At 37.6% G+C, this 20,927-nt stretch overlaps 1 protein-coding gene across 1 annotated transcript in view; it reads right to left on the bottom strand.

Annotated features, from left to right (window-relative positions):
* Nucleotides 1-721: 721 nt before the first annotated feature.
* Nucleotides 722-20,927, bottom strand: part of Mbd2 (methyl-CpG binding domain protein 2) — a 71,217-nt gene continuing 51,011 nt past the window's right edge. The window contains exons 4-7 of the mRNA XM_027949019.2: nt 11,336-11,426; nt 9,708-9,885; nt 4,972-5,110; nt 722-1,193 (exon numbers count right to left, since the gene is read on the bottom strand). Coding sequence (XP_027804820.1) covers nt 4,984-5,110; nt 9,708-9,885; nt 11,336-11,426 — 396 coding nt within the window. The 3' untranslated portion in view covers nt 722-1,193; nt 4,972-4,983. The remainder of the gene's footprint in view (nt 1,194-4,971; nt 5,111-9,707; nt 9,886-11,335; nt 11,427-20,927) is intronic.

The following is a 20,927-nucleotide window of genomic DNA, read 5'->3' as shown; positions in this document are numbered from 1 at the left end:
GAACTCAAGAGTTAAGAAGTATATAAATTGTTAATACACAATGACATTATTTTTGCTCTACTTCTCAAAATTTGCTTTAGTTTGCTTATAACCACTCCCTTCCTTTCTTGGCATCAAATTAATTTAAATATGTTCTGATTTTAAAACTCACTCAATAATATAATGCCAGTTTTAGTAACCAGATATCAAGAAATTTAAGTGGTAATAAAGATTTGGCTTATAAGCATCAACAAAAAAAATTGTTAGTACTTTGGGGGCCAGATAAATGACGGGTAAAGTATCACAATCTGCTTTATAACGCAACTCTGCCTAGAAACTACTTCTCACTATGGCAAAGCTTCTGACCTGCACCTGTTCACTCAGTAAGCTAATGGGCGTCAGAAACAGCCAAATATTCTAGCAAAAACAACAAACACGGACTTCAACTAACACCTACAGGGCACCTGCATACCTAAAGCAAGCCAAAAAGAAAGAAATAGCATGGCTTTTATGGAACTATCAAAAGTACTAGTGAAAGACAAGAAAAACACTGCGCGTGCTACCAACAGTGCAACGCTGTTGGTCGAAGCACCTCCTGGGGGCAGGCTCACTGCCCATGCACAAGCTACTTTCTACCACCTCCATCAAACCCAGGCCCAGGGATCAACGCTGCATGTCCATCAGGAATGCTAATGAGGGGCTATTCATTATGTGTGTTCTTTAACAGAAAAACTTCCAATCAGTCTGTGAATATAATCATTTATTTGTCTTTACAGTGATGATGGAAGAATGTACAGTTGTCCTCTTTCAATAAAGTATAAAAATCTGTTTATATACAGTGAAGTCACAATAATCTTTAATTGGGAAATTTATTTGGTACTCCTGATCTGTTTATATTAAAACTGTGGGGAAACAAATATTTCACGTAAGTGCTACATTTCCAGTAGATTGCACCTGGCATCAAAAGCTCAGCTTCATCTTAAGGGTCCTGCTTGATATTACAAAAGACTAATTTTAAGTCCTAGGACTCAAAATAAACATCATTTTTGAATAATAGATATATACATCAAAAATACATCTAAAAAGGCATTGGTTAGTGCTATTAAAAAGCTCTATGTGCTCGGGTACATTTTTTTCTTACAGGCAAAACCCAGTGGAAACGTTTTATTCAATTTCTAGGAATTTGCTCTTGGGGAAAGTCAGTCGAAAGTTACCTGTAAGGAAAAACAAACAAACTTAAGTAATTCAGTGATTTATCAGGTGAGAAGAAACTTGAAGTAATCAGAGCCTAAATTTCACTTAGAATCAGAAGTCTCAATTAAACATTTAGTTACAGTACATTATAAATACAAAGTATTCAACATATTCCTTCATTATTTCAGATGTTTTATTTTGATGATACTTTTTAATACCCATTTCATTTTCAAAGAAAGTATATGTACCCCTTTTCATACTTATACAAATATTCTCTATCTACCATTAGCTAAATCAGCATAAAAAAGGAATTGAAAGAGTTCATAATAGATAGCAGCCAAATCTAAGCATATTCTGAGAAAATTTCTTACAATGATTTATTCTACTTCACAATGATTGATTTTACTTTAGGGCATTTATAGATGATAGATATGCAGTCTTTTTTTTTTTTTTTTTTTTTTTTCTCTTTTTTTTTTTTTATTGTTGGCTGTTCAAAACATTACATAGTTCTTGATATATCATATTTCACAATTTGATTCAAGTGGGTTATGAGCTCCCATTTTTACCCCATATACAGATTGCAGAATCACATCAGTTACACATCCATTGATTTACATATTGCCATACTAGTGTCTGTTGTATTCTGCTGTCTTTCCTATCCTCTACTATCCCCCCTCCGCTCCCCTCCCCTCCCCTCCCCTCTTCTCTCTCTATATGCAGTCTTTTTATTGCTTATCCTTTTATCATGAGATGGTCCTGTGCAACTGCAAAGTGAACTATTTATGTCTTTGATATGATATCTCATTCATAGCTAGATATTTTAACTCTTTTGTTTTATAGTTATCTTCTTGCAATCATTCCTAAAATGTTTGATAATTTAGACACTTCTCTATGATTGTAAAATTTAAGTAACAGTAAATCTAAACCTATCATTTAGCTAATAAGCTAAATAAAAATAACTAAAGCCAGGTATCGTAGTGTACCCCTATGATCCCAGCTACCCAAGAAACTAAGGTAGGAGGATTATATTATAAGTTTGAGGCCAGTCTTGGCAACTTAGGGAGATCCTGTCTCAAAATGAAATAAAAAGGGCTGGGGTTTTAGTTTCAGCTCAGGGGTATAGCATCCCGGTTTAATCCCTGATACTACAAAATATGAAAATAAATAAAGAAATGCAGGTCCACCTTGCCAACAAGGAGCATTATAAAGAGCTGTGGCATGATGTTGACAGGCCTGAAGGGAACCACAGGTTACTTTTAACCACAGGGTCCACCTCTTATGACCAATGAACCATGTGAAGTTGGCCATGTTCCATCCTGTGCCAAACTAAGTTCTACCTATTCCACATGTTATTATGGGCATCCAATTAAGTCATGTGGCTGATGCTCCAGTTTCTCAAGCATTTAGGCGTACATGGGGCTAAATGGATACGTTAGGTAAATGTAATTTTGATAACTAAGAAGTACCTCTAAATCTTTCACAATCTACAAGTCTAATGGCCTGATCTAATAATACCATTCTCAAGTTTAGAATATAACATAACATGAAAATCTCTGCCTACCTAACATACCAAAATACTTGCCACTTTTTAAGAAATTATCAAACCTCTAATCATTTAAAAATTAGTTTATTATTGCTACTACACATTTGTACAAGGCAATGAGCAGGTGCCAGCTTCTATAAGTGGAAAGTGCCTAAAACACATGCTTTCTTACACAGATTGAGCTCTGCCTTGATCTCAACCTGCCAAGTTCTCTGCAAAGAAAGCACAGGTTTAGTCTACAGCCATACCACCCTGACTCAATGTGCCTATTTTCATCTGATCTTGGAAGCACAGGTTTGATAAAGCCTAGACTACATGGCCTTTGTTTACCCCAAACTGTTGTTGGGAGAAAAGGCTGAGGAAAAACCAAAGCTAAAAGCAGAAGGCCTTCCCAGAGTCTGTTCTGACACAATGGCACAGAACCTGGTGCAGGTGCAACAGTGCAGAGTCCCTCACTGCACCCCAGAGCCGCAGACAAAAGAAACATGCTCAGACTTCTCTTTGGCAAACTTTATATATACTATGTACACCCACCCATGAGAGCCCAAATAACACATCCTTGCTAGTTTGGAAAACAAAATACCAAGTGTAAATACAGTGTCTTCCTGTCCTCATCAGGAAATTAAATAGGGTTGGTGCTGGTGCTGCAGTCACTGGACTTGCAGATGTAAGACACTATATCTCTTATTTGGTTTAGGTATCGTTGTGGCATGAGTCATTCCTGAATTAAGGAAAGGCACTCATGGAAAGGGAAGATGGTGTCAACAGTGACACTCATGCTCACTGCCTCTCTCTGCTCCTCTACCACACAGGAATCCCTCCCTCTCTTCCAGACAGAGGGAGGGGGAAATATTCATCTTGCCACTCTCTCAAGCTCACTACTGATCAATCACTTGCTCAAGCTGATTCTATCTCCAAATATATCTCAGATCTGCCCTTTCCTCCTCTCCTCCCTGCTCACTGCCCTTTCCTCCTCTCCTCCCTGTTCACTGCCAACACCCTGGAGAAGCCACCACCGTCTCTTGCTGGACTACCACAATAGCATCCCAGCCAGTCTCCCTGCTTCAAGTTGTCCCTACTACAATCCATGTTTTCCTGCAGCAGCTGTAGGGATTTTATAAATAAGCAAATCTGATTATGCTATTCAGCTTCAGTGGACTCCCACTGGTGTTAATGATAAAGCTCAAAGTCCTTAACATGACCCACGGGCTCTGTGTGATCAGGTACATTGCCTACACATTGGCCCTCCCTCTCCAGACATACCATGTTCAGATCATGTTGATTTTTCTTTGTTCCTTAAAGAAACCAAGCTTCCCTTTGCTGTCCCTTCTAACGGGACCCCTGAAAATCTCCCGACATAGTCCTACACACTTCAGGCCCAATGTAAATGTCACTTCCCCAGAGAGGCTTTTCTGACCTTTCACACCATGTTAACTAACCCATCTCTCCTCAATTTGGGCTTCAAAGGAAACAAATAACTGGCTAATGGGTGGCAGAAATTAGAACAAGGGATGCCAAGATACAGGATAGAAGTTGGGAAACAAGATGCTACACTAAAGGCTAGGGTTACGGCTCAGTGGTAGAACGCTCACCTAGCACATGCGAGGCCCTGGGTTCAATCCTGAACACCACATATAAATAAATAAATAAAAGAAAGGTATTGTGTCAACTACAGCTAAAAAATATTTTTTAAAAAAATGCTACACTGAAGCCTTAGAAATCTGAGTATAATCATCTAAAGAAAATATATACCCAGGAAACAGAGACTATGAACTTCATATGGTGGGTTTAAGGGTAAGATCAAAATTGTATTGTAAATTATGTACTATATTGTCAATGTCCTTCTTGTTCTCTCAGCATTGAGTCTACAGTAAAGAAAGCCTGGAAAAAGTGAAGAATTTCGTCTATATTGCTAACATAATTCTAAAGAGGGATCAACATACCCCAGAAGGCTAATGGGGTGAAGATGACAGCTACCTTCCTCTCCTATAACCACTCCTCCCTCCCTGACACAGTCCTTTTCTTTTTTCTCTGCTTTTCTTAAATGACAACTTGGAGATTTCCCACCTGATTTAATAAATGAGAACAAACAGGTATAATAACTTATATGGTCATTAGATACAAAGGGGGGGCCAGACAGCAGCATATGCATAACCTACGTAAAGCAGCAGCTTTTTCACTCAGTGCTGAGGAGGCTGCAGACAAGAAAATAAACATGTGAGTTCCAAGTGTGTCTATGTCTGGTGTCAGTTTACCTGATCATATTCTTAGGCTTCATCTCCACTGTCCATTTCAACATCCATCTCTTCTGTGTCAGCAGCCCGGGAAAGGATGTCTGCCATCAGTGCTTCTTCCAATTTTTTCCGTACTTGTTGTACTCGCTCTTCCTGTTTCCTTTTCAAAAACAGAAAAAGACACTAAAAATCTGGCATGGACTGAAAATATGAAGCTGCTACAAAAGTCCATCCCTACTTCAAAGTCACTAAATTCCCCAGGAAAAATACACTTTCCTCTCCTTTGACTTTGCAAAGATTGTTTATAAACTCACAAACCAAATACACTGGTACCCTTGACTAAAAGAGGGATGGTCACATACAGTTATCTTTTGTCTCATAGAGAATTCTCAAAAGAGTCACTTTACTTTAGTGACCTCTTCCTCAACTCCAAGAATCTCAAATGTGTGAAGATATAGGTATATTCCTACGAAAAATAATTAGAAATAATTTGGAGGCAGGGATAGAAGGAGGAGGCAACATGAAGAATAAAGAAAAGTGCCTTCCTAAATGAAGCACTAAGAAAGACGTGAAGCAGAGAGTCGGTGGGCTGGGACTTGGCCTGGCATTCCATGGCTACATTGGGAGAGAGTGCTCTCCTGGGCTCCCAGGTCTGCAGGCAATGGGACAGCATGGAAAAGCCAGGCACATAAGCCTGCATACCAAGAACAGAGACCAAAAATCTCCACTTCAACCGAGAGAAGCTGAGCACAGCAAGAACATGCCATGGGTTTTTCTATGTCTTGGTGACTGCAAGGAGTCCTCAAAAGTGAGTTAATAAGGCTCTGAACCATCGGACAGAGAACAAAGCCCAGGAGAAAATGCTGTTGATAGACACTTTGTCTTAAAAATTCTGAGAGGGCAAAAGAGGAATTTACATCGAGAACTAAGTAGAAAGGCCAAAGTTGAAGAAACACAAGGGAATAGTAAGGCCTGGCAGGTAAAGGCCCTGGTGAAAATAAAAAATGAAGAGAGGTGAAAGCAGAGGGAGGTGGGTTAACTACCAACAGAGAACAGGTCAAGTGTTGTGTTGAGAGCAGAGGAAAGATGGTCAGGATGGATGCAGAGTGGGAGATGGAACACAAGGAAGACACAACAAGGAAAACGCAGGGCTCTACTGGAAAAGTGATCTTCCAAACAATAACTGAAGGAAGACAATTTGCAGCACTGCCCAAATCTAGGACAGCAGAAAGGTAGAAGCACCATGTCACTGAGGACGTCATCCTCGTCATGGAGTAATCACTTCCTGGGGGCTCAGCCAGCTGCATTCACACATGCTCTCCTCCAGAGCACGTGTCTCTAGGCTCAATGAGACATGTCCAAGGTAGGAGGTAATGAGGCACATATACTATATAGCCACAAAAACTTCAGATCTTTATTAAACTCCAAAACAGCAATGACTTCTACTCTTTAAATAAATTTTCAGGGGCAGACAGGGTGGTTACTGGGTCAGCCTGAACTCTATAGCTTCTGTCATATAAGAAGACACTGGAGATGACAGATTTTTATGTAGTGGGGCAGGATCAACATAACACATCTGTTTATTTCTTAAATAATCTGTCTCCCTGCTTGCCCACTGACTCAAAGTTTATGCTAAATGGCACATCAGTCTCATGGGAAGTGTCTCACTTTTCGTAACAGACTACAAGAATATATACCACTACCCTGGAGTAATCCCATCAGGAAGACAGGGAAAATGGAGCAAACTGTGCTTTTGGATGAAGAACTCTATCTTAACAGCTAACGAAGACTTTTACTTTAAGCAGTACTTCTCAACTTTATGATAAATGTTGAAACTAAAGTGCCCACGGTGGCAGGCAGAGTTCTAAGATGCTCCCCAAGCCCTCCTCACTCCACTCCTTTTACCCTCCTTACATAATTTTTTCCCTGAAAATGAACAGAACTTGTAAGTATAATGGGGTTACTAATCGAATGATCTTGAATTAATCAAAACAAAGATTTATACAGTGGTTCTCCTAATAAGAAGAGCCCTTAGTGAGGCTGAGTCTTTCTGACAGATGTGTTTAAGGATACATGAAGGGGGCTATATGGCAAGGAATTTCAGGCCCACCTTTAGGTGCTGAGAGCAGCCCCATCTCTTGGCCAACAAAGGCAACAAGAGTCAGCCCTTCAGCCACCGAGAATTAACACTGTGATAATTGAGTTTAAAGAGAATCTTAAGCTCCAGAAGGTAAAGCAGTCCAGCCAACACTTTGATTTTAGCTTTGTGAAACCACGCAGAGAATCCAGGCTGCTGAACCACAGAATCATGAGCTAATAATAAATGGGTCTTGCTTTAAGGTGCAAAATTCATAAGAATTTGTTATCAAATATTAGAAAGCAAGTACACAGGTGGATGAAAATATTATCAAATAAACTGAAAAGATATATACTTAATATTGAGATCTTTAGCTGGAGGTTTAATATAAACAGAATATTGGCCACACAAATCAAGGAAAAGTAACAATCCCACTTACTGTCATTTATTTTGAACCTATAGGAATTCAACAAAAAACGTTTGCTTAATAAGTTCTGCTTAATTATTGTTATGACAATTAAATCAAATGAGTAATTTGATAGATAAATTTGTCTGAAAAGAAAATCATCTAGACCTGGCTTGGAGACAGTTTCTTCTACTACCAGATGATGTGATATGGAAGCTGTTGGCATTCTCATGATACCACTTAGAGAACCTCAGTCCACACCCATGATGATCTGGTGGAATCCCTGATGACTAACTTGGTCCTCATTCCAAGATGGAAAAGAGCTTTTCCTTGAGTAGCTGTCTTCCTCAATGGTAAACAGTGCAAAAGGCATGTTAATTCCTCAACTCAATTTTACATTTTGCTATTTTCTTTTTAATGTTTATAGATATTTATTTATTTATATGTGGTGCTGAGAATCGAACCTAGTGCCTCACACATACCAGGCAAGTGTGCTACCACTAAGCCAGAGCCCAAGCTCCCTATTTTAATTTCTTCAGAAATAAAGTTGATAATAAACTCTATGCAAATGCACTGGGGTTGTGGCTCAGTGGTAGAGCACTTCTCTAACATGTGAGACACTGGGTTCGATTCTCAACACTGCATATGAATGAATGAATAAATTCCAAGCAATCAAGTCATATGACTAGAACTCTGAGCTGTTTTATACCCTTGCAAAGGGAATTACTTTAAAACCCAAGAGCTTTCCAATATAAATCTAGCTAGACTCATGCATTTAGAAATATTTTTATGTCAACTTTTTATAGATTTAGAAAAAAACAAAATACAAATAGAAAACATATTTTTATATTTTGTGATTCAAAAGTGCCATCTGCTGGTTTTGTCTAGGAATAATACTCCAGTAAAATTTTGATTTACATTCGGAAGATGGGAACAGTGAAGCATACATATTGTCATATTTCTGAAGCAAATATACTATAGCATCATTGGTATCAATGATATCATTAGGTATCCTTAATTAATGATACTGAAGTTCCTAAATACTAGACAAGAATTTCTTTGAGGTTTTACTACCCAAAATAGTTTTGTTTCTCCTGAACAATGGTTTGCTCATACTATCAATCTAAGTTAGATGCTTTCCCCTTTTACTATTTGCTACTAAAAACCTAATTTGTGGTCCAGTCTTAGAAACAGTAAAAGATGTTAACAGAGGCAACTGTGTCCCCTTATTCCTGGCTCTTATTCTTTACCCATTGCTCAGCTTTCTTATGTGCTTCTCTTCTTGCTCTATTGTGTGTTTGTGTGTTTATGGTGTCTGTCTTTGGAGGCACCTTAAGTATTTACTGAAACAAAGTGAAATAAGTAAATAAATCTCTAAATTGAGCATAAGTGAGGTAAACACAATCAAGATAACTAAATCATACTTTGAAAAGAAAACTTAGGGCAATATGGCTATCATTTGCTTTAGAGAGATCTTTTGTTTGCAAATAAACCAACGCAGGAAGCAATCATAAAAGGTATTACTGAATGAATAAACTGAGAGAACAGGGAACTAAAATTCAGAAGCCCAAATTGTAAAACTGTAAAGATGATGTGTAAAGAAAATAATTGTCCTGGAAGCTGTCCTTTGGACATGGTCATGATGGTCCCCCTTCCACCTTTTACAAGCATGTATTTATTATAACAGTACTTTATCATCATCTTCCATTACTTTCAGAAAAGCTCTGGGAAGGAAGGAAGAAAGGAAGGGAGGGAAGGAGGGAGGGAAGGACAGATGAAGGATTTTCTAGTGAGTGAATTCACTTGCAGTTTGAGGATCCTTTTTCTGAAATGCTTGGGACCAGAAGTATTTCAGACTTTTGTTTGACTTTAGAGTATTTGAATATGCATATTGAGATATCTTGGGGGTGGAACCCACGCCTGAACACAAAATTCATTTGTGTTTTATGTATTAACTTAAATACACAATCTGAAAGTAATTTTATACAATATTTTTTAATAACCTTGTGCATAAAATAAGGTTTCCTGGTATGGAATTTTTCAATGTGGCCTCATAGTGGAGCTCAGAAAGTTTCAGACTTTGAAGTACTTTAGATTTTAGATTTTTGGATTAGGGATGCTCAACCTGTACTATGTGTGACACTGAACCTAATGGGCAATATAAAATTTATCCACAGGCAAAAATCAAGCTTTATGGGTTATGATAAACTGAATTACCTAATGTCTTCATCTGTGACAATGAAAGCTTTTATGGGTTATGATAAACTGAATTACCTAATGTCTTCATCTGTGACAATGAAAGCTTTGCAGAGGGGCTGAGATGTGTTAAGCCAAACAGCGGGGTTCTTTTCCACAGCAGCAGAGACTTGTCCCGTGATTGGTGCGGAGCTTGTGTGCAAAGCACTAGCAACAGCAGATAAAAGGGTCTCATCATTACTACCCGGACCAACTCCTGCAATCAGAAAGAAGCAATACTTAAAAATTTCAATGTGACAAGCAAACCTTATGTGACCTGAAACAATCAACATTTTTGTGTTCATGTAGGGTCATATGTTTAAAGTCAACATGAACCAAAACAGCAAAAGATGATATCACAAGCAACTAACATAAAAGACATAGTAACAAAAAAGTATAGCATTTCAATAAAACTTTTAAAATACATTTTCTCAGGTTTTAAACTTACATTTCCTCAAGTAAAGTCAATTATTTGAATAATCTAAATCCTTTATAAAGGCATTAGATTATGCTCAAGTATCCCAATTAATGTACCCTGGAATAGTCCCTCCTTTTAGCTTTTAAAATTAATTTCTAGTAATATCCCAAAATTTATCTTCCTTGTTTCAGGACTTTGAAGGAAAAGTCAAAGCAAGCATGCTGTACTTGCAGCTTTAACATCTTTTTCAAATGCCTAACTATCCAGATTAATAGAATGAATGACTGCACACAGCAAAATTAAAATGAATTGCTTAAAGTTCTAAAATAGTTCAACTAGTTAAAACAATAATTCCCAAGAACACAAAGAGACAAAAGTCAAACTATAAATTATGAGAATTTCTGAGTAATCCACAATCAAGACTCAGATGCTGAAATTCTAATACTGGAGGGATAAAGATTCTCTAGAACACAGAGTTGCCATATGATATGACGGGTAGATTGGCAACTGAGTTCTCCACCCCACATTCCACTAGCTGCCAAAACTGAACCAGAGTGCACATTCTCCCACTGCTACTTACAGCAACAGCTTGTAGAGGGAGGGGCAGAAAAAGAGCTTAGTTTTTCTATTGATAAGAGGAAGAGAGAAAGAACAAATGTTGGGCCCAATGCTGCTAGAAGCTGGAAGTTTGGGAAATCCTATTGTTCATTTGCACTCAGCACTAAACACACACAGCACATGCATTAAATTAGATGACAAACCCAACCTAGAGCCAAAGCTTTTATACAGAAAAAAAATCTAAAGTAATATACTCCATAGAGGCATCCCTACAAGGTACAAGTCTCTTATGTATGTCCTCCCTGGGTTTACTACCACACAAGGGGTATGCCATCCAGCTAGACACACATGATCCCTCAAAACAAAGACCTGGTATCATTCAATTCTTTTTTTTTTTTTTTGGTACCAGGGACTGAATTCAGGGGTACTTGACCACTGAGCCACATCCTCGGCCCTGTTTTGTATTTTATTTAATGACAGGGTTTCACTGAGTTACTTAGCACCTCGCTTTTGCTGAGGCTGGCTTTAAACTTGAGATCCTCCTGCCTCAGCCTCCCAAGCCGCTGGGATTACAGGCCTGCGTCACCATGCCTGGCGAAATTGTTCAATTCTGAATCCAAAGCATCTAACACAGTGCCTGGCACACAGTAGGTACTTAATAAATATCTGCTCAACTAAACTTAGATAATACCTTGAAGACCTTTAGGTAGTTCCATGGTTTTTATAATTTGTTCTGTTACATCGGATGCACTAAGTCCTTGTAGCCTCTTCTCCCAGAAAAGCTGTAAGGCAAAATATCACTGTTAATAGATACATTCTTGAGACAAGAAAGTAGCGCATCGATGCTGTTGGATAATGAAATTTAAATCATGTCAATAGTTTCCTATAATTTTCTCATTTTTTCCTTACAACAAGCTAAATAATACTCTAAACATGAATTATTTCAACACATCATAACTCTTTCAGATCAATATTACTCAAAAAATGTTTTGTTATTTCATGCAACCTATTTATTTGTTAAATTAAATAGATCATTATACCCTGTATACTATGTATATTTCTTTATAAGGTATTTTCCAAAGAATATAATTTCAATTTTAAAAACTCATTTGGCATGAAATTTTTATGTTAAAACTTATCAGGGAAAAAAAAACACAAATAATATTATGTATTAGCCCCTTTATCCAATACCATTAGGGGAAGAGCTATTGCACATAGATAATTTTCCTAAGACCTGATGTTTATTTAGCCCTTTAGCATATTTAACAGAAAAAAAGACACTTTTTTATGGCTAAAATGTCTAGGTACCACCTTGGTTTTACAATGGATATCACATTTGGGAGTCACTTTCTCCCTGCTGCACAGGGCCTGAGTCACTACAGTCCCTCAGTGGCCCCAGGCCATCAGTCTGAGCAGCGGGAAGCATACTGAAAGGCTATTCCTGCATCAGTGGGCGACTGAGATATGCACTGCTTATTCAAAGATTAATTGATCCCTGACAGTCATGCTCTTTTATTTATATCCTTTTTATATTTTAGTATTTTCCCTGTTAGCTATTATTTCTCACCCATGTCATTCATCTATTCAGCATGTATTTATTGAGTTCCTACTATGTACTGTGCTTGTCCTGTGGATGCATAGTTAGTAAGACAGATTTTGGCCTCGTCTTTGAGCCTTATTTCTTTTCTAGTCTGCTTCATAATTTTCGTATTTATAGCAAAGAAAAAAAGTCAATAGAACTCTCCACCTTTAATCTTGGATACCAGGGCTTTCCACATAGTTGGTACTGAAAAAATATTTGGGTTAATGACTGAAAATGGGAACAACTGGACTCAGACTGAAGATGTGAAGGACACAAAGCGATGTCGAAATCCAAGTTTCAACCACAAAATATATGACCTTAAATGTATTCTATAACATTTTCAGAAGCTTCAATTTCCTCCTCTGCAAATGTGGGAGCAATGGTTGCTACATCCAATTAGTGTGTTGATTAAATATGGCAATACATATATATATATATGAAGCACCTGTCCTAAAAGAGGCATAAGGCTCAGTGTATTTACATTAAACAAATTGTGCCCACTCTCAGAGCTTTGGGGGCTATATTCTGAATTCTGCGTACAGGTAAAGTATCAGATGACCGCCCTCCAGACACAGCAGAATATAAGGTAGTACAACTCTATTTATGACAGAAATGTAACAGAATGCCTCTCTCTTCTGAAGACCTTCTTGGCACTTGGTAACAACTCCTGATGTTTCCTACAAATCATATCATTAGTAAAATACGTGGCCAATATGAACAAATCAACAATTATAATAATTCATAATCATGGATATCAAGTAATTAGATGAGGTTAATAACTGGTGAGTATAAATGTCCCAAGAAACCCTGCTTGATTTCTATTTACTTTGTGGCAGAAAAATATTGTGTTTGTTTTGAATATCAAAGTTATAGTAAAAAGCAAAGAAAACAAAACTCAGTTAAATTTCTAATCAGTGTATGCAGAATCCACAGATATGTATGAGTGTGTACATATACACCTACATACATAAAATCAGCTCTTTGTATCTCTGGTTTCTGCACACACTGATCCAACCAACTAGAGATCAAAATATTCAGAAAAAAAAAAGTGTCTGTACTAAATATGTACAACTTTTTTTTTTGCCATTGTTCCCTAAATAAAATAGTTTAAGAACAATTTATATAGCATTGGTATTTATAAGTAGCCTAGATGTGATTTTAAACATAAAGAAGGATGTGCATAGATTATATGCAATATTGTACTATTTTATAAAGAAGACTTGAGCATCTATGAATTTTGGTATCAGAAGAGGATCTTAGAATCACTAAGGGACATCTTTCTGTTTCTCTCTCTCTCTCTTTCTCTCTATCTCTCTTCCTCCCTCCCTCCCTCTCTGCCTGTGTATAAATTTTTTGATTTGCAAAAATAAGTTAAAACTACCAGAAAAATAAAAGCATAAGAATTATGGACAAATTTGATTGCTAATATTTTATCTAAAAATTCTAATTCCATATATTAGTAGATAATTAAAAATGATAACTTTTAAATTTCTATCCATAAGAAGGAAAACAATACAAAAAGTTAGAAAGGAAATAAACCTTGGATTGACACATGGGTGTATGGACCTCGATTACATCAAGCCCTGGTTATACCACATGTCATCTGAGAGTCTTCAACTATGGCTGAAATCAGAATCTGATATGCATGGACAAGTTCTGTACATGTTCTTTCAATGGTAAAAGTTATCATCTCCAGAATTCAAAAGCAGAAAAATACGTTAAATGTGTATACCATGAAAATGGATATGTGTGTGTTTGTGTGTGTGCATGTATTGTTTACCACCCAGGACAGAGGGTAGTGGGAAAGGTTAGAGAAGGGAAAGAGGCTAGTTTGAGAGAACATAGTGAGTGGTCAAGGTCATTTCCTCCCTATCTTCCCACCATCCACCCACTCATTTCACTGAGAACAGAGCCCTCATGAAGTAAATGTCTGTTTACATCTCAGTACGTTCCTAACTCACCTCTTCTCCATCATCCATCTTCTCAGATGCTTCCCTGCTTTGTTGTTTTCAGGGTGGGGGTGGGGGTGAGGGAATTTGGGCATTTTAAAATACACTTTAAATGTACACACAGCAGGCATTATGCTGAGTGGGAAAGGCTAGTTTTTTCCATACCATGTGATTCAATTGATAACAAAAAGACAAAGCTATGGGGTACCAGGGTCTAGGGTTTGGGGTGGAGGAGAGTCTGGCAACAAAGGTCAGCACAGGTACTTCTTTGGAGTACTGGAATTACTCTTTGGTTTTTAGTAAACACAAACTTCATCTGGCTAATACCACCTCCCTTACACCAGGCCTACTTCACTCTATCACCCCAACCCCCTTTCTATCCAGTTTCCACTGAACCTACTCTAAAAGCTAGTCAGGTCCTCTCCCCACATTCTATAATCCTTTTTTATTATCTTTAGCCACTTCATAGCCTTCAATGCTCTGGAGGGAGCAGGGGAAGGAAAAGGATATCCTCTGCCTTGAGTTTAAAATTTCTCAGCCTATATATTTATGAACTCCAGGTATTTACTAGGTGTTCACCTGGAGTTCCTTCCTAACCATCCAAAGTCCAAAGACAATCATATTCAAAGACAAATCTCCAAATCTGGACAGGTCCTGTTTACCAGGCTACCTAGTCTATTCCCGCACACTTTATAAACACCACTGCTGTCATCAAATCCAGACCTATCTGCTGAAAAGCTGATTTTACCTGCCTAATCCCATGGTTTTCTCAGCTTAGTCTTGCTGTGAGATGTGACGCCAAATAATCACTAACTATAACGCTTCAAAGTGATTCAATATTTGGAGAAAGCCCCTACACAAGCAATCATCCTCCATTATTCCATGCCTCTCTAATCCCCACAACCAGATCCCTTAACTTACTCTAACATACTGTTACCCTCCAGCCTATCAGAAAATTGGATAGCACCCACATGTGCATCACATTTTATTATTATTTTTTTAATGTAGTGTTGGAAATTGAATCCAGGACCTCACATATGCTAGACAAGCATCCTACCACTGAGCTACACCCCCAGCCCTGAATTAATTACCTTTATGGCTTGGGCAACCCTCTATCCAAGAACCCAGTTGATTAAGGGAGAAGCACAGGATGGGATTAATACCACCAAAGTGCCTCAATGGTCAGCAAGGGTGCAATATAACTTTGAAGAAAACATGAGCTCCTCTCTGTATCTTTTTTCTCTCACAGCTCTCCTTACTTGGTAAGTACACTAAGATATCAGTGGGAGCACAATACATGTACTTAGCCTCCCTGAAGATAAGCAGGAGGTGTGTCACAAAAGTTGCTTCTTTAGTGAGATAAGTGAGCAAATATGTTTACTGGAAGTACAGCTAACACAGAACTATAATTGTAGCATTTTTGCCTTTTAATTGCTTTTTATTTAACTCCAGTTTTGGCGGATTTGTTTACTTGTTTTTTTTGAAAAGGATATTCAAGAACATGATAAAAAAGAACCAAGAATCACAGGAAAACTCCTCACCAACACCTACTCTTATGCTGATGCTATGAATTGAATCTGAACAGACTTTTTTTTTTTTTTTTCAAAATTAGAGGATGTTTATAAGGAAAAAGTAATTAAAAGATCAAATCAAATTCAATAAATATTTTTGTGTGTGCCCTTTATATGCAAAGTATTTTGCTGGACACTGGAGGTGGCTGCTGTTAGGACACTGCTGCCCTCCAGGAGCTTTCAAGTGGCTGGAAAACAAGCAAAACTCTTCAAGGCAGACTGCAACAACTGCAATCAGGAAGACAAATTAACCTTGACTTGCAAAAATTTGGAAAACTAAAGCCTCTGGAAAGAGGTAGCTCTTGAAAAATACGTAATATTCTGTAAGCATGCAGAAAATGAAAGACTATTCCTATTACGTAAGCAAAGACCAGTGTTTCTAAATTATTTCATACAAAATAGTAACCAAGATGGCTTACTTAACTGCATGTCTGAAGCCTTGCCCTGTGTCTGGGATTAATTAGTTTCATTTCACTTTTTTTCTTTTAACAAGTATTTTAGGAGATTCTGATGCAGATACAAGGATCCCAGTTTGAGTAAGACTGGCCTAGTTTGGGGAGAATGAAAAATAGTGCACACAGAGAAGTGGTATCAGTGATCACCAAATCTCCAAGTTTTAATCCTAATTATGAGAGAATGTAATATAATATAATATAATATAATATAATATAAATAATTTATACATGTGTGTGTGTGTGTATATATATATGTATATATGTATATATATTATTCTATCATCTTCCTTGTGGAATACTGGAGCATGACATTTGCCTTCCTATTATTTCTCTGCAGGAGGACATGTGTTAAAAAGTTTAAAAGTCTACCTAATTGTTTAGGTGTGAAGAAAGGGCTTACCCAAAGTTCTGTGGGGAGGGGAGGGGGAGGAGGAGGAGAATAAGAAGGGCGGCTACCACTTGGCCATCAGGGCTTTTTCATGAGCCTGCACTGTGTGAGAATTCAGTTACTCTTACCTATAACTTTCTGGAATATCACTCCTGTTTATAGGTAATGAAGTTTAGAAAAGTTAAATAATTTATCACAACTAGTCAGTAGCATAGGTGGAATTAAAATCAAGTCAGAATGATTAAACACTCCTGGCTTAACAGCAAAAACCAAAAGAGCATTTACATGTTTGGCTCTGTTAGATCTTATGGTACAGGCCTCAGACCCCTCTTTTTATGACATCAAAGGCTGACAATAGAGCAATAAATGCTAAGAAAACTATCAAGTTATTCTTAATCCTTTTAAGAATAAGGATCTGTTTAAGGAACCTATGTTCAAATCCTTGCTTTGTCACTAAGTAAAAAATATCATGTAAATTGTCAATTGTAGACAATCTGTGCCAGATGCCTGCCTTCTTCTCACACAGAATCAAGAAGCCCAGCTAAAACAGAAGTAGATTTTTAAGGAGATACTAAACTGATTTGGGATAGTTCATATGACAAAAAGCAAAAAATTCGTGTTATATGGCTGGGCACAGTGGCACACACCTATAATCCCAGCAGCCTGGGAGGCTGAGATGGGAGGATCATGAGTTCAAAGCCAGCCTCAACAATGGCGAGGCACGAAGCAACTCAGTGAGACCCTGTCTCTAAATGGTGTTGTATGTATTCTCTGAAAGCTTTCTTAGACTCCACCGCAAATGCCAACCACACAAAACTCCAAATTTTTATTCAGCAGATAGAAACTAAAGATTTGGACCCCCTCTTTTAAGAAAACACTTCCAGATAAGTGACACTAACAATATTGCAAGCAAGTATTTCATAAAGTGGAAAAAGAGGGAGTGGCTTACTAAATATTTAACTGAGAACTTCTGAATTTTTGCTCTATAAGAATAGTGTGATAGATTAAGGGTTATACTAACAGCTACTTGTCATGGCCACATTGAAAAGAATATACATCAATACATCAGTATTATTTTCATCTACCATTACAATTCAATTCAAAAAGCACTGATGTATCTGCACAGTGTTAAAAAACAATTTACTAGAGATAAAAATATTGACCTTCCATGTTTACTAATGACCTCAACTTGACAGTCATCTCCAAAGACAGACATATATGAGTAGCAGAGTGAATGGGACTGGCCTTAGACTTAGAACAAACTATGTTCAAATCTTTATTGTGTCACTAGTTTATAAACTTGAACAGCTAACTTAACCTCTATATCAATACCAGTTTCCTATCCAATGGAATGGGAAAATAAAAACAATCTCAAAGAGTTATGGAAACTAAATGAGGAAGTTTTATAAATCCTTGTACATGCCCAATCAGAGTACTCTTTTATTTCACCTATGGCTGATAGCACATCATGGATCATACAATAACACTGAATTAGTTAAAATTAGTAAGAACAAACAATGTATAAATAATTGACTCTGAACGGTATCAGCAAATGAAGAATTTGAGCACATGCACATGAATCTGTCCTTCTCTCCCAGATTTTCTGCTAGGGTTTCTTGCTACTCTTAAGTATTTTATAACTCTTCCTCTTCTCCCTCTCATCCAAGCAGACTGCCTCACAATTGGGCTCAAAGTTGGTTGGGAGTACTTTGGTAGCAGTACCAGCTACATAATTTGCAAGACCAGTAGAAAATAAATATGTGAGAACCCTTTTTTAAAAAGGATTAAGAAATTTAAAAGGACAACAGCAGAGGATTAAACCAGGCACAGGGTCCTTACTTCTAAGTACAGGCCCTCTGCAACTGCACAGTTCACATGCCTGTGAGGCTGGTGTCAGTGGTACAGGGCAACATGGAAATGAGGAAAGAACAGAGAAAGGAGGCCCCTATGCTGTGCAGCAGCGCTTAGGGAAATGTTGTAATACAGGGAAAAAGGATCACTGCCTAAGCTCCACAGTACTAATAAGGAAGGAGGGAAGCCCAGGGGATGGAAAAATCATCCTGGGGAATAATGAATTGAAGCCTAGAAAAGATCAGAATTTGTTCTATTTCAAGTTCAGTGGCTAACATGAACAGCTTTTAATTAAGATTTCCCAAAGCTATAATTTTCTTGTTATTTTTAGTCTATCTATTTCCATGTTGTGATGATAGTAAAGCCCTTAGAAAAACCTCAAAAGGGCTCTGAGCTTGTTTCAAGAGCAGATGACAGGAGAGAATCAGGGAAACAGACTGTACTTCAGAGCTGCTGCTGTGCATCAAGAAGGAAAAAAAAAAAAAAAAAAAAACCCTAACCAGTCCCAATGGTTTAAAGCAGGGTTTCTTAGTCTTGGCATACTGACATTCGGGAAGTATGCTTAGCAGCCTCTTTGGTTTGCTCACATTAGATGCTAATAGCACAATCCCAATTGTAACAACCAAAAAAGTGTCTGCACACTGCCTAATATTCCTGGATGTTAGGAAGCAGGAGAGGTGAAAGTAGGTCTGCTTGGGAACTGCTGGGCTGGAGAGTAACAAAGAAGACAGGAGGGTTAGACATGCATAATGTCAGAGGCCAGACCTCACAGCAGAAATAGGAAGGAGAGTCCTCCAATGGCATTTGCCAGCACTACAACCAGCTGTGCTCCCTACTCTGCAGACAGCCCCGTCCCAGCTCTTCCTTTTTTGGTCTCTGAGAGCCCCCTCAGTAGCCTGAACTCAGTGCCTTTTTTCACTGCCAGACAAACAGGGACTGCTGGGGAACCCAGCCAACTCGTCACTAAGATACACAGAATTGGGAGAAACATTTTTTCACCTTAAGTTGAAATTCAATGCATTTCCTGATAAAACAATAATTATTTGTAAAATTCAGACATACTTTAAATGAGCTGGCCTAAGATGCTAGAACCATATTGTTCCTATTAGAAGATGTAAAGTTCCCAATATCTGAAATGTAAAATTGTACATCACAACCCATAAGTTAGAAAATGTCTTTATGTACATGTATATATTTGTCTATATGTACAGATTTAGAAAGAGTCTATATTTACCATAGGTTTGGAGATTATACACATGTGCCAGTCTGTTTTTGACTATTGAAAAAAGCATAGCCCTATGTAGAATGGCTATCAGTGTTCAAACGCAGGCATACCAACAAAGTGGAACTGACCAGCTGATCTTGAACATGCCAATTTCCATAAATTCTTAGTATGTAGCTATCAGGAGGCCTAGCTATTTCCAAACAAAAATCCCAGAGAAAAAGCAACTTGCCAAATAGCCATATGAAAAAGTAAAACATAATTCAGCCTTCATAAATCACCTTAAGATGCATTTTTCCCTTTGAAACCATAATCTCCATTAGAACAAAAATAAACTGACCACATAGAACACACTGAAGTTCCACAATGAAGCTAAGTAAAATTCATTTAAAACTCATATATATCTAAACTTCTATTTCTTTTTGTTCATTTTAAATAACATAAACTGAATATTAGGTAAGCCAACAGCCTATAACTGACTCTATTGCTAACTAAAAACACCAGATGCTATGCCTAAAGGTCCTGAACCTGTACAAATATCCTCCCCACTCCTCAACTGTCTTCCTATTGCAGGGAAATAAGTATTCTGCTGTTTTGCTAAGATTTTCTCCATATCCATGCTCTTAATGTCTCCTTCCTCCTCCTGGGATTGCTTTTATTAATTCACCCAACTTCTCTTCTCACAATTTCCATCTTCCTCCTTCTTCTCCTTGGGATTCTCCCGTTAAAGAGCTAAAAACACTTGAACACTGACCACCTAAAACATGTCCTTAATTGCACTGCTTCTCTTTCAGTCCACCTCTAGCCTTTAATTACTAGTAAAAATTCTATCTTACTTCCCCACCTTCCATTCATTCTCTTCCTTCCAACCCAGTTCTGCCCCTACTATTAAATTAACATTAACCTTGCTCAAGGTCCCAGTAACCTTCTCATTATCAACTCTAATTCCTGAGTCAAGCCTCCTCTGTCCTACTTCACTTCTGCATTCACCTGCTATGAAGAAACTTAATGAAATTCTGCCTCTCAGGTGGTTCTTTTTATATTTCACTAGTCTCTGCTACTGTTAAGCCACAAAGTTGAACATAGCATAATAATTATCAGAGAAATAAGACTATAAACATTTTTACTTTTCTAATAAAAAATACCTAAAATGCATAATATATGTAAGAAAAAAGTGTTAAAACTTTGTAAAACAAAAGTAGCTTTAAAAATCTCATTAAGGAGTGGGGACAGAAATAGGAAAGACAGTGGAATGATTGTGACAT

Source organism: Marmota flaviventris, chromosome 16 (genome assembly GCF_047511675.1).
Source record: "Marmota flaviventris isolate mMarFla1 chromosome 16, mMarFla1.hap1, whole genome shotgun sequence".
Lineage (NCBI taxonomy): Eukaryota > Metazoa > Chordata > Mammalia > Rodentia > Sciuridae > Marmota > Marmota flaviventris.
Note: the sequence above shows the minus strand (reverse complement) of the source record. Positions and strands in the feature narration are given on the sequence as shown.